This window comes from Triticum urartu, chromosome 7, assembly GCF_003073215.2.
Source record: "Triticum urartu cultivar G1812 chromosome 7, Tu2.1, whole genome shotgun sequence".
In the NCBI taxonomy this organism is placed as follows: Eukaryota; Viridiplantae; Streptophyta; class Magnoliopsida; order Poales; family Poaceae; genus Triticum; species Triticum urartu.
Window position 1 is genome coordinate 84,303,223 of NC_053028.1, and position 13,760 is coordinate 84,316,982.

Below are 13,760 nucleotides of genomic sequence, written 5' to 3' on the forward strand. Positions count from 1 at the left end.
TGATCAAAAGCGCTTACAGTTCAGGAAGAACTACGCTCATATGCATGTGTTCTGCACATAACACCTCAAAGGCTCAAACCGAAGCTAATCTACCACAGCAATTGCGTTGCCCAACATCACGAGCCGGTTATCAACATTACAGGGTTCCACTCAGAACTCACTGGTTTTCTGCATGCCTGTTGAAAAACAAAGAGAAAACAAGATGGAAATACATATCACTTCTTGGGGTACTCGGTGTGATCAGGCCCTATGTCGCGCGATCCAGTGTTCACATACGGTCCTCGGAAAGTAGCCTGCGGTGGCAGAGGCTTCGTTGAATCGATAATAGGCCTGTTCTTTGATTTCCTGGGGGTAAGAAATGGATAAAGGTTACGCAAAGAGACGCCAGCCAATGCACACAACCAGTGCTAGAAAGATGAGAAAACAAACTCACTTACACAAAGTAGAAGGGAAATGCTAGGCCGGTACCAGCAAAGATCACCAAGCCAGTGACAACTAAGGCGTTGCGTGCCTTGGACATGTGATTGTTTTAGAAACTGTCAAGATAAAGGAAGAAGAATTAATTCAGGTAAGGTCGTGCCACAAAACCTCTGTTTTCCTTTGAACGTGATATAGCAAAGCATTGGCACATTAGGCCATCAGAAGGTACTCCTAACTAGCAACAAGCATCTCATAGGTTTCCCCCTTTTCAATTAAGTAAATGATAATAAGCAAAAGCTGATTTTGAATTGCACTTGTACGCCTCGAATTAAACTTAAACTGAATCCTGCTGATATGAGTCTGAACCCCAGAAAGTTACAAGAGAAAGAATTTTGGATAAATAATGGACCTGCTACTCGTTCTCTTAATGAAATCAGTAGAGCGCCAGTCTGCCTTCGCCCCAAAAATAGAGTAAACAAACTAGCTGAAAAAGTTATCTTATGACCATAAAAATCAGTACCATAACAGCAGTAACTAATAACAGATCGGCAGAAGGCCAGTAACAAGTATTAGCAAGCAGGATGCTAGATTGGCAGCTTCATCGCCATATACCAAGACCCCAGATAGCGTAGATGAATAATTAACGGAGATCGAACCCTCTGACGAACTACAAGATGGCATTGACAGCAACGTGAAACATGAAAGCTTATCACCATCGCTCGAAACAAAGTCTTGTAACAATTAACTTACTTAGTCTGAAGGAACAGAAACGTTTCTTCAGTTCGGACTCCGGGTTAGAGGTGGCAGTGCACTGGCTCTGGGCTCCTAAAACTTCCATAGGGAAAAAATTAAATGGATCTCAACAATTCTAACTGAACTATTTCATTTTTCGAGAAAAGGAGCGCAGGCCCCCAATTCCATTTTCATGAAACACAACATTCTAACTGAACTATACATTCTCTGAATCCCACATCTGCAGTGACCTCCTCCAACCCGGCGCCTAGACCAGGGGCCCGGCGGCGGCGCCGCCGTTGTGGCTGCCGGCGCTGCAGGCAAGCAAAGGCGATCTGTATACGGCTCTTCCCCCTCTTTTCCCCACCTGCTGCTGTAGCTCTCTACCCCCTTCCCCCGGCCTAGGAAACCCTAGCTAGCGGTCGGCGGCAGAGGTGTACGTCTCGGGCTAATGAGCAGAGAGAAGGAGGGTGGGGAATCGCTGGAGGGAGCTCACCTTGGCTGAGCGAAGGTGGAGGCTGCAGGCCGCGCCTCCTTCGAGGTCGATCGATGGCCGCGGCGGCGCCGAGACAGAGGGAGAGAGAGCAGCGAGCGCCGAGCGGGGCGTCGTGGAGTCACCGATTCGATCAGAGAGTTTTCTTTTTTGTTAGAGACCCTCGAGGCCTCAAAGAGATCTTATCACTAAATATTACTCCCTCCGTTTCGAAATATTTGAACTTGAAAAATATATGGTCAATTTTTTAAAGTTTAATAACAAAATATATACATCTTTCCTACTTATAAAATTTCGAGTTGGTGGTGAGTTCACTTCCCCTACTTTTTACACTTGGTAGCACGTGTGGCCACAACTTTTGCATGTCTCTGTGTACTCATTTGGCCATTCCATCTCTAAATTCATGCATTGAACTATCATGTTTACTCTAACTGGTCCTCGAGCCAAAGTTAATCGGGGTCCTCATTTGACAAAGCCTTATCCTCGTTTTTTCAAGTATAGCTACGCAGCAACGCACGGGTACTATGCTAGTATTAGAGAAATTGTGCTTTATTTCTTTGATGAATAATAACAATGTACAAAGTAAAAAGGCAGTACAGTACAAATCATTATGCTTCCTTATTTAATAGATGCATGTTATACAATACTTATAAGTTATAACTCGATATACATGTTTTCCTTTTGATATGTAAAATCAAAATGGATCAGAAAACAAAGCCATGACTTGGCAGCTCGGGCACTATACATACATATACATAGGCCAGGCTTCTTATTCCTGGGTTTGTGCCTTCAGCAGTGTAATCCGCAGGCAGCAGCGCCTCTCCTCTCTTATTCTTCAGTTATTATTTACTTCAACACGAAAACAGGAAGATCTTCGGTCGCTTCGACAACTTGTAGAACAGATACTCGCGTTGAAACCAAGGAGGCATCAACACCGAGGTTCGACAAAGATTGACACGGTTCTTCTGGGCACGGTGAACCTGCCCGTCGCGGCCTCGTACACAGATTTCCCCACCAAAGCATCTGATGAATTCACCTGAAACAGTCCAGAATAGCCGTTGCATACTCAGAAAATTGCTCTCCCAGTTCCACAACTTTTTGGGTTGACGATTCATTGGGTTTTATGATACTGAAACTCTGGACTATCAGGCTCGGACACTGGTCAGCTGTTATAGGGTGTGCAATGTTTCACTCTAAGCATGAAACGCTAGGAAGCAAAACCACAACTAGAAAAGTGTGTCAACTTGCTTCTAAAAAGTTTGTCAGTTGTCAGTTTCCCCAATGTTAAAGTTCAACACTTGCAAAAAGAGAAAAATGTGAAAGGTCTAGCAATGATGTCAGGGTACAGTACCAACAAACCTAAAGTCGAAAACATCTCAGAACAGTTACCTGCACAGGATGCAATTCAAGCCCCATTGAAGCGAGGGCTGGAATATCCATGGATACTTCGTGCGGACACACATTGAAGATGGTTACAACATAAGAGAAGCTGCAGAGAGTGACAGTTAGTTAGCTACAGCACATAACATTGAGGGCCTCTCTTGCCACACACTGAGCTACGGACGGACACTACTGCTCTTTTACCAAGTAATAATACGGAGTGGCATGTTTCTCAAGACTACACTCTATGTTCATCTTGCAAAACATATCTTTGCAAATCATAACTACATCAAGTGTGACTTACTTCGCATCTAACTGAGCCATCTTGGGCTTCTCATCTCGTGCATCTTCAATGCCCATGACAATAACACCTGGGACTGAGGAGGGCCCTGTGTTGTGAAAGCGAACCCTTTGCTGAAATACGACAGGAATACAGTCAGATCTACGCAACAGATCAATTCGATAGATATTACTCGCTCCTCTTCCACAAATTTACTATGTGAGCATTTTCACCCCTCCCCCAATGTGTGGGTGCACGATAGATATTGTGAAACTGAGGTAATACTGAATAAAAAGGCATAGCTTTCTTGCGCGAGTTGCTTGCAGCTACTAGATCATTTGGTGTAGTACAGGGTGGAGCTGTGTCCACATGTTCTAGCAGGATTATCTTTGTCTCTAGTTTCCAGGTGATCATTCATTTTCAACTGCGGGATCAATGTAAACATACATTTGTTTCACACTCTCAGTTATATAGCTCCCACAGTAAAGTACATTCATGTCATATAATTCACCATGAGATCAATAAAAGGAAAAAAGAAGCTTTGTCTACAGTAGCACTTCAGCGGTCTGAAAGGAAGTTCAAACTAATTTGCTGGCAAAGAAATGAAGAATACATGTACCTTAATGTCACTTGCTGTACTAAGACGAAAAAGCGGAGATGAGTATCTGATCTTCAAGATGTCAACAAAACTGTCTAGGGCAGCAAGAATGTGTCCTTTTGCAGGTTTGAAAGATGGATTTTCCAATCTTGGTTTCATCCTGCAAAATAGTTTCCATTTGAAATTTTGAACTATCAAATGCATGTTTAGAACTTGAAAGGAAATGCTCATTTAAGTTCTTCACTTTATCAAAAGGACATGGCCAAATACATAATAAAACCGTGATGGTAATAAAAGATGTAAAAGTTCAAAAACTTACAGGGGCCAATTATCTTCGTTCTTTTCACTTGGAGGAAGCCCAACACCCCAATTGTTTGTTTCATAGGTAAAATCAAGCCTTAGCAAAAAGAAAACAGAACATTACCGTGCAGTTAAAGATTCTACAGAACTACTATTGTCCTCTACTTCATATATGGTAAAGAAGGCGGCAAGAATTATTATTTTCAAGAACATTTTAATTAGTTTTCTCTCTATAAAAAATCAATCATTTTAGTTCATGGGAAGAACTGCTGTTTTCAGTAAGGTAGAAAGGGAAGCTTATTACTTGTTAAACCAATCACCAGAGTTATATGAATCTCGATCAATGGACTTAGATCTTAGTATCTCGTCACCAGCATGGAAAAAGGGTATTCCCTGAAAGGACAAGCTGAAAAAATTGAGGACACTACTCCAAAAGTTCAAGTTATAGAACATGTATGAAAGTACAGAATACTTTTTCTTTAAAATAGACACTACTATATTCTTTACCATATGGGAAAAATTACTTGGTCAGAAGAAAGAAGATGACAAAAGCAGAAAAATACAAAATCACGTGAAATCATGGTGTCATTTGTCAGTTGGATTATCACAATGCAGATTACTTGTAAACATCCTAGCAAAAGAGTCCAAGTGCTGAATTTATTAATTATGCTAAGAAAACAAATGAAACTAAGATTAGACAACCTGATCATTTAGTAAGTTCATACATGAGACAAGTTCAAGATTGAGCTTACTGAGCTACTAGATCGGTCTTGCCATATTACTCATTTTACTTAAATTTAGCAACTTATTTCTGGGGAAACTGATCACTCTTCACCAATTCCTACACTATTAGAGTACTATGAACTACAGAAAATTTATAAGTTCTATGATCCATATTCCGTTTATGTACAAACCTGGGATAATGCCATCATGCTGGAGGCTAAATGATTTATCCTGCATCTCTCATCAACTGAAAGGTTCATTGGGGTCTGCAGAAACAAACAAAAGAAACAATTCGAGAATTTAAGATTGTGAGAGAGAGGTTTTGAAAATGAAATTTTGAGTTCATCTTGCGAAAGAAGAATCAATGAGCAACTTCCTTTCTTCTGAAAAGTATATCATCGCATGAAATTTTGAGTTCATCTTACTAAATTGTTGCTTTATATATGTAAAGTTTAATTTCCAAAGAATTAACTAATTTTAGTGACCAGTATTAGCGATAGAAAATATCATTGCATTATATATATAAATGTAAAGATATTCATGCTAATCTGTCTTGTTTCCTGATTTGCAAAACATAAAAAGGAAAATTATGATTACTAGACAGTAATAATTGATGGAAGAAGTATAATACAAGTTAGTTACTCCCTCCGTTCCATAAAAAGTAAGGGAGTATTCATATACAGGATACAAGCCATACCTTTACACTGATAACATCAAACAGAGTCTCATTGTCATGAGCAGAAACATAGTTTATCTGAAATGGACAAAACAGTAAGGTATTTGAGTAAATAATGACTGGTAGCAGTGTTTAAAGAGGAAAATTCAAACACGTACAGAACCAATAGCCATACTGTTTCTACTGAGTAAATTATGCTATTCCTGTGAGCAAATGATAGTGTTACAAGTACGATTAATTTTTGGAAGTTCAAAGACCAATAGCCATACTATTTCTATTGGGGACGAAGTATAGCCGACTGGTAATCCATCGAAAGTGTGAATTTCTGATCCCTTCTTAGCTTCTCCAGTATGAGTTATTAGTACATAATCCCTCAGATTACCAGCTAGTCCAATCTGAAAGAAAAGGAAAAGAAAATTATTCCATCTTGCCTGGCAAACTTATTAAGCAGAACACTAATAACATTCAATTTGCATTAAATTGATAGGTAAAAAGCAAATTAATATTCAACCAGTGGGAAAACTTATAGGAACATGAATACCGATAGCCTACCTGTATTTGGTCAGCGTAAGTAGCGAGCGAGCGCCTGGTATCTGCTTCATTGCCCTGATAAAACCCATTCGGCTGCACGAAAGGGCAAATACCAAATAATTAATACTATGGAATTCTGGGAGCTAGTCTAGAAATATTTTAAACACAATGTAGTAAAGTGCATCTCTGCATCACAGCTCCAGTTCAGACTTGAGACCTCAAAGTGCCAGCTAGGGCACACAAAATAGTAGCTAACTAGTTCAATAAACCTCCAATATACTCCATAGCTGAGGATGCATGCCCAACCCTAGCAGACCATAACAAAACATGCGGCTGACAAATGAGAGGCCCAGAGTTTCCAGCTTGCTCGCCACTATCCAGGTTGAGGCCAGACATTGGGCATTAGCAGGGGTGGTTGGGCTGGCAGTGCTCCTCCCGCAGTGCCTAGTACTTAGGGTGTTGTGTTGACTTATGGAGTGTTGACGTCTTGGGCTTGTACAAAACTTTTTCTTCTATCGGGCATCTAGAAGCAAGGCTTTTGCATTTTTTCGCAAAAAAATAGACGACACTTGAATACATGGCCTCTGAGCAACAGCGGAGCTATGTAGCATCCTGGGGGGGCTGTGGCCCCCCCAATATTGAAGCAACTTGTGAAGAAAATATTACTGTGAGGGTTTAGATGAGAAATATTTTAGCTTTTGGCCCCCCCAAGCACTCATATTTTACCATTCGCCCCCCCAGCCAATTCTGTCTAGCTCCGCCACTGCCTCTGAGGTACAGGTACTGAGGTCTAATGGTGCACAACACCAATTAATAGAAAGTTAGGAACCTTAAGGTAGCTACAGTCAGCAACTTGATTACAGAAAAAGGAACCTCTGAGTTTGAGAAAATGGCTTAACCCAAGAGAATTACCGAAATTCAGGAAAACTGTATTAAGAGAGGAAAATAGGTAACTGCTGCATTCTTATGAATGATGAAGGCAAGAAACTGGTTACTGAAATGTCATATCATAACTTTCATTTCCAGGAAGGGCACCAGCATAAAGGATACAAATATTACCTCTAAGAACAGACCAGTATTAAAGCCTTGCTGTAGTGGGTTACCAAATGGATTACCCCCATTAACAGCATCCCGGATTCTATCATTGAAGCTGCAAAGTATGACAGTATGGATATTACTATGTTGTATAGAAAAAAATGGTTGATGTAGAACAAACACCAAAATAAATTACTCATACTGGCTATTTACTAGAATAAAACTGTACTCTGGTATTTTGTGTCATAGCTTCAAAATTCTGACAATACAGGAGATTGCTGAGACATAAGTTTGACTTTTAATTTGATTGTTCAATGTAAAATCTAGTTATAGTTTGGAGGTATGTTCCAAAATTGACCAATTGGTTAATTTAAATGTAAATACGATAATGAACAAGTTGCTGATGAGCACCGAAAGGTGCTCACTTCTCATGGGAGATAGTAAGTTGGTAATAAATTAAGACTTACCTACCAATCCCTGTTCCACTCATATTAAGCTGGGATCCATTTATTCCACGTTGATTGCGTGCAACTTCAGCGAAGTCCCATCCCTCACCATACCTGTGGCAATGTCATTGCCCTTATTAGCCCGATACAAGGAGAATACCATATAAACTGGTTGCTATGAAACTGAGCAATCTCATTCCTTACAAGTATACTTTTGAACCATCAACTCCATGTGCATCCCTTGTAAGGCTTTGAAGAGCAGCTTTTGCTCTCATCTGTGTTTATTAAACAAAAAAGGTCATCCAGCATGCAGAGCGATGCTCTTAACAAAAATGAAAAAGAAATAGGGATCCAGATGCGTGCAATCATTCTGATCATATGGGCCATGTAGTCACAACAAGGAAATTGCTATGTTCTTTCTAGTGGAAGTGATGATGAGCAATACTTTACTAAATCACGGGGGTCAAAGAAATTGTATTTAAGCAGAAAATCAACATGATATTTAACTTATCAAGGATATGAGCTTACTTACCATGGTGTGTTTCATGATATGGCCCATAAGATCAAATCTGAACCCATCAATCTAAGGCAACAATTATATGGTGATTAGCAAGCATTATGATAAAGAAAATCATGTAAACAACATGAAACTGTCCAGACAATAATGAAAGGGAAGAAGTAAATTCTGTCATGAATGCATGCATTTTCCTGTGCATAACGTGGCTGATGGCACTGAGCCACCAAGTCCGATGATCTCATTTAGAACCAGTAAGTCTGAAATGAATGGTATTATCGTAACATAATTAGAATACTGTTACCACAGCCAACTCACTTTGTAGTTTACTGCCCAGTTCAAAAGGTCATCCACGATTAACCTATCAACCATGAAATGCTCACTTGCTGTATTGTTCATAGCTGCACTGTTCTCAATCTGGCCATTAGTATCCCTTCTAACATAGTACCCAGGAACGATCTGTAAATATCCCACATACAAAGAAAAAGAAAGAATAGACATAAGAAAGGTCCAAAAGATGTCAAAGCAGATCAATTGACATGTATTTTGTTAGATCTACAAGCACATTTCTGGAACAATGAACACAGGAGGGTAAGCAATTTATTACTTGCCATTTCTTTGAAACAAGAATTTTACATATTTCTATCACTTTGTACACAATGTAGCATGACTGGTGGTACTTAAATATGTGACAAAAATGCTCTTGGGTGGACCAGTTCGAATGGAATAATAGTTTAAGTTGACTTCTAACATGACCAAGAAATGTTGTAAACGTTATTGGAAGAAAACCAATGGATGTAATTTAAGCTGCAATAATTATGAATACAAATATTATTTTCAAAGGTAACAACCTTGTCAAGCACTGAGCTGATACCGCAGGGGCCACTTGAGTCTAGATGATTGTATACAACATCCATGACAACACGAAGGCCTATGCGATTGAGGGCCTGCAGTACAAAATTTATCAGAGAAGTAACATGTATCCTGCATCGAGCTAACCACATTTACCACCTTCAATTACTACAAAAGGCTGAGCGCTACAAGTTAGCATGTGCTCGAATTGGTGGTCTTATATAGAATACATGAATTTTGTGGGAAGTAGTCCAAATGCACTGTAGTTCCTTTTGGAATCCTATCTTACAAGCAGGGTCACATATTCGCAGGGTTAAAAAGGAAAACACACCTGGACCATCTGACGGTATTCAATAATGCGACTCGGTCCATCAGGGTCACTTGCATAGCTTCCTTTTGGAACCCCCCAGAGTACAGGGTTATACCTTTAGCATGCATAATATGTAAGAATATTTTACCCGCAAGAACATAACTAACTTTCCTATATTGACACCACCACGATACATTAGTATCTGGAATGTGTGAGAGAAAAAGAAGTGTGAAATGAATACCCCCAATTATAAGGGTCCTCTTCCTGAATAGCTACTACTGCTGCTTGTTGCATATCTGATCCTGGAGGGAATGTTGCCAGTTTACACTCATCTGCCAGAGTAAATGAAGTTCCGTATAGCCAAATAAGTCATTCTGAAGTAAATAAGACGAAAATGAAGAAGTGCAGTCTAAACAATTAAGTACTTATAAATAGTCATCACTCATTGCTATCCAACAAAAAAAATGATAGATATCTAGGAAAAGCTCAACAGTGCCTTGTTGTCTGGTGAAAGATAGAGAAAATATTTCCTTACCGACAAATTTCCAGTTGCTCTTAATGTCGTCAACGCCAGCAAAATGAAAGCTTGGCAACAAATGCACATGAGTCAAACCAGCATCAGACAATTTCCGTAGGTGCTGCATTCCTGCCGAGGCCTGTACCACAGGTTCCAAAATGCAATCAGCATGGGATACTGATGAAAACGGCAATGCAATACATCAGTCTTCTAGTAAATCAACTCTGAAGACCTGATATGCAAATGCACGAAAACCTCCACGAGAGTCACTGTCCACTGTGCCATCGTGGGCGCTGTAATCGAAAAGCACAGGAAACAGACAGCTAAGTTCTAAAGATGAATATGCATAAACCCCACCAGATTTGTAGTTGTGTAAATCAAGCAGCACAATTCACCTGAAATCACGAATGTGCAATTCGTAGATGGTTATGTCAGAGAAGGAATCAAGTTTTGGCTTCTCATCAGCCAATTCATCCCAGGAAGCTGGCTTCAATGTTTCATTGTTAATGTCAACCAACCAGGTCCGCGCTCCGTTTGCGGAAAGGCTGATCAAATAAGCAACACATTAATTTCTTCCTCTCCCTGAACTTTTTTTCATAGAAAAAAAGGTTTCCCCCTGAACACATAACTGAACTGCGCATAGCCACATACCCTCTAGCATACGGGTCACCAGCTAAACATTTCAGAACCTGCGCCTTAGTTGGATGATACACGTCGACTTCATACAAATAATACCGGTTTTCCCACTCTCTTGGTCCAGTAACACTCCAAACACCATTTGACTCCTTGAGCTGAACCGTCTCCAGCACAGGGCCCGCTGGACCATCAAAGAAGCACACACTCACATCCTGCAAGATATATTGGGGACATTTTACATATATAAGCAGGAACAGTACAGAATTGGAGGCGACACTTGAGATGGTAAAATGTGCCGTCTTTAGAAGCCAAACCTGAGCTGTAGGAGCCCAAAGGTGCAGGCTCACGGAGTCCTCGCGGAAAACCGCACCGAGCGGTCCTGTGTATGCGAATATGTCATCCAGTACGCCAGGTAACTGCAGTCCTGTAACATCTACGTGTTTCCCGTCAGCTGCACACAAGAAGTATGTCAGGATCTTGCTCTGTTTCTTAACATCTCTGGAGAATTTGACACTCATCTCTGAATCTGCAAGTAAGGATGCAAAGAGTCAAGAATTACCACCGAAAGAAGCGACGACCAGTTGGCATTTCACGAGGCTGGCGACGTCGACAGAGCTCGGGACTCTGAACGCTCTGTAACTGCTGATGAAAGGGAACTTCTGGGTCACCTGAAACATGTTGCAAATGGCACTCTAAGTTCAACAAACTGAAATTTATCACTGGACACTGCATGAAGAACAATCAAGAGATGATCACAGCACAGGGAACCCATGGCACGTCTTACGGTTTCCGGGAGCCCGGCGCTCTCCGGTTGCAGCTCAACCTTGGAATCGTAGCCTGCCACATCATCACACCAGCGACGGGTTTCAGTCACAACCATCAGGTTCAGGCTGAGAGCCGGCATCCAGGACGAACTTAATTGGCCCGCGTAACGTACGTACCTTGGATGCCGCCATTCGACGGCGAGAGGCCCATCGCGGCGGTTCTGCTGGCGTACAGGTAGACGGACGCCGCTTCCTGCTCGCTGACGTTCCAGGCGATGAGGTCGCTCGTCACCCAGTACGCCCTGGCGTCCGGCATGAACGCCTGCGCGGCACAGCCCAACAATCAACATCAGAACATTACCATTTTGTTAGAGCAGCAGCGGAGCCAAGGTCAGCCGTATGGTATTGCTGCCATGCGGGGCGGCCGTGTGATTCGGCGGGAACGGATGGGGGCGAAAGCGACGGGCGGTTCGTAATGAAAAGTGGGATGCGGGGAGGGGGGAGGAGGATGAGCACCTGGGTGGCCTCGGCCTCGGCCTCGGCGGCGGAGACGGAGACGGAGGCGCCGGTCTCGCCGGCCGCCATGGGCGTCCTCCGGGCCCGGAGCGCGGTGGCGCGGGCGGAATGCAGCGGCGGTGGCCGGGCCCTCGCCGGTCTCCGCTGCGGCGAGGAGGCGGAGGAGCGCCGGGGATTGGGTAGGGCGGGGGCGGGACTGAGGTGGCGGAGCAGCATCGTTCGCATCGGCATTGGCATTTTGTATGCGAGGAAGGAAGGAAGGAAGGAAGAAGAGAGAGCCTTTTTTCTTCTTCCCTTTGTGCTTTTTGCGGCCAACAGATTCTGTTCACTTCAGTTCTATATCCATGATGCGGCATTAGCTTTTCTGTTTTCTTTTCTTAGGTTTCCAACTCAACAAAGCTCTCTTTTTCCCGTTATATCTTGCAAGAAATTTTCTTTCATACCTTTTATACTTTTTTGACAAAACTTGCAAATGTCGTTACAAGTTTGCGTAAAGAAATGGATGGCCAACAAGTTGGCTCACATGTGATGTGAGTCACCCATGGTCATCTGACTCAACCACACATCACATGCTAGCTATGAACTCCTTGTGTGAGTTTTTTTAACACATACGCTTAAGCATATGCACATACACATCATTCCCTATGAGTGCACGTACGCACACCTTTTCTCTATGAGCATGGCCGAGAGACTTAGCCTACATATCGTTTTAAAATTGAAGAAGTCGTCACAGACACCTTCGTAGCCGATGGAAACGTCTCCTCTCACTAAATGCACATCACCAATGGCAAGTCTAAAACTTAAAATCTTATAGGCTGAAAATACCACTATCCTCCTGACCATCCAATCACAGGTTGATTCACTTCTATACAAGCTTCTGGTAGGCACTGATGCCAACATACCCGTCCGTTAGCAAACCACATCACAACCCATCTCATCAAAGTTTGTCTTTCTTCCATCTCTCTTTCACGTGAAGAGTTTTTTCTCTTTTTGCGAAATCATGTGAAGAGTATTTATTATTGTTGCTTTCAACCGTTTTAGACCCATCTTTGTTTTTAGTGGGTTTCTTACATGATTTACCGGATATCAAAATATGACAATGGTTGAAACAGGAAACCCGACACTATCCATATTTTGGAGTCAACAAAGAGAATTAAATGTGTGCCATATTTTTTTCCTTGTGCTTTTCTGGACAATAGTTTCTGTTCAGTTCTATCCAGATGCAGCAGAAAAATTTGTTTTAGCTTCTTTTTTTCCTTTCTTATTTTCCAAACTCCACAAAGTTCTTTTTCTATTGTATTGTATCTCGGCAGAAAGAGTTTACTTTCTTTCTATTTCTATATATTTTTCTACAAAACTGGAAAGAAAAACACATCTCTATTCGGTTAGAAGAGTTGTGAAAAGATACGAGTAAATGACAACAAGTTGGTCCACATGTCAGCTGCCCACAAGTGTAAAGAATCACAACGGTCTTCGTTGCAAAATATTACAACCCTAATTTATATTCGATGCGATGGGAGTGAGAGAATACTTATAAGCTCCATCAATTGAATTGTAAATTCAAATAATGAAAACAAGTACTTGCTCGAAGAAAATATTAGTACCAATGACAATCTATTGAATGGAGTGGTGTACATAGCAGTAGAGTTACACAAAGTAGTAAATACCTGATATTTGCCAAATATCAAGTAATTGTAGAGATAGCAAGCAGTGGTGAAAAATGCAGGCATATGTATAGAGTTCTTCGGGTATTTAATACTTTGTGTAACACGCTGAAAGAGCACAAGGAAAAAAAATTCTCATCACATGGTTGGAGAGAGCATGGCGGCGATCGGAAGAAGGGGTTGACAGAGCCAATGACGAAGTTTCCCCTCTCCGGATGCAGGGTGAAGCCTTCGGCAGCCCTCCGGGAAGAAGATCACCAGTTGCGGCCCGCCTCAAGAAAAATTCCATGATAAATAAGCTGAGTGTTTCCATTAGAATATATAGTCAGGTTACTGGAGAGGCGGCAGAAGGTGCCTGGTGGGCCCATGCGCC

The 13,760-nt window shown here is 41.7% G+C and overlaps 2 protein-coding genes across 3 annotated transcripts; both read right to left on the minus strand.

Moving 5' to 3' along the window:
- LOC125517993 lies at positions 1–1,212 on the minus strand. Of its 2 annotated transcripts, none has more exons than XM_048682956.1 (3): positions 1,171–1,212; positions 438–536; positions 1–345 (listed from the first exon to the last, which is right to left on the minus strand). In XM_048682956.1, the coding sequence occupies exons 2-3, from the start codon at positions 518–520 to the stop codon at positions 216–218; spliced, it is 213 nt and encodes a 70-aa protein (XP_048538913.1). In that variant the 5' UTR covers positions 521–536; positions 1,171–1,212; the 3' UTR covers positions 1–215. The 2 variants fall into 2 exon arrangements, with proteins under 2 accessions (XP_048538913.1, XP_048538914.1); XM_048682957.1 differs by lacking the exon at positions 1,171–1,212 and adding an exon at positions 830–875.
- Positions 1–12,039, minus strand: LOC125517991 (pullulanase 1, chloroplastic). Its single transcript, XM_048682955.1, has 29 exons — positions 11,724–12,039; positions 11,385–11,529; positions 11,228–11,280; positions 11,003–11,111; positions 10,758–10,894; positions 10,459–10,655; positions 10,203–10,352; positions 10,040–10,100; positions 9,826–9,946; positions 9,532–9,622; positions 9,312–9,405; positions 8,980–9,075; positions 8,447–8,587; positions 8,147–8,197; positions 7,819–7,889; positions 7,636–7,728; positions 7,193–7,283; positions 6,155–6,226; positions 5,872–5,997; positions 5,624–5,680; positions 5,118–5,192; positions 4,508–4,596; positions 4,223–4,300; positions 3,925–4,063; positions 3,330–3,439; positions 3,035–3,134; positions 1,649–2,681; positions 438–536; positions 1–345 (listed from the first exon to the last, which is right to left on the minus strand). The coding sequence occupies exons 1-27, from the start codon at positions 11,958–11,960 to the stop codon at positions 2,574–2,576; spliced, it is 2,892 nt and encodes a 963-aa protein (XP_048538912.1). The 5' UTR covers positions 11,961–12,039; the 3' UTR covers positions 1–345; positions 438–536; positions 1,649–2,573.
- Between the last annotated feature and the right edge of the window lie 1,721 nt (positions 12,040–13,760).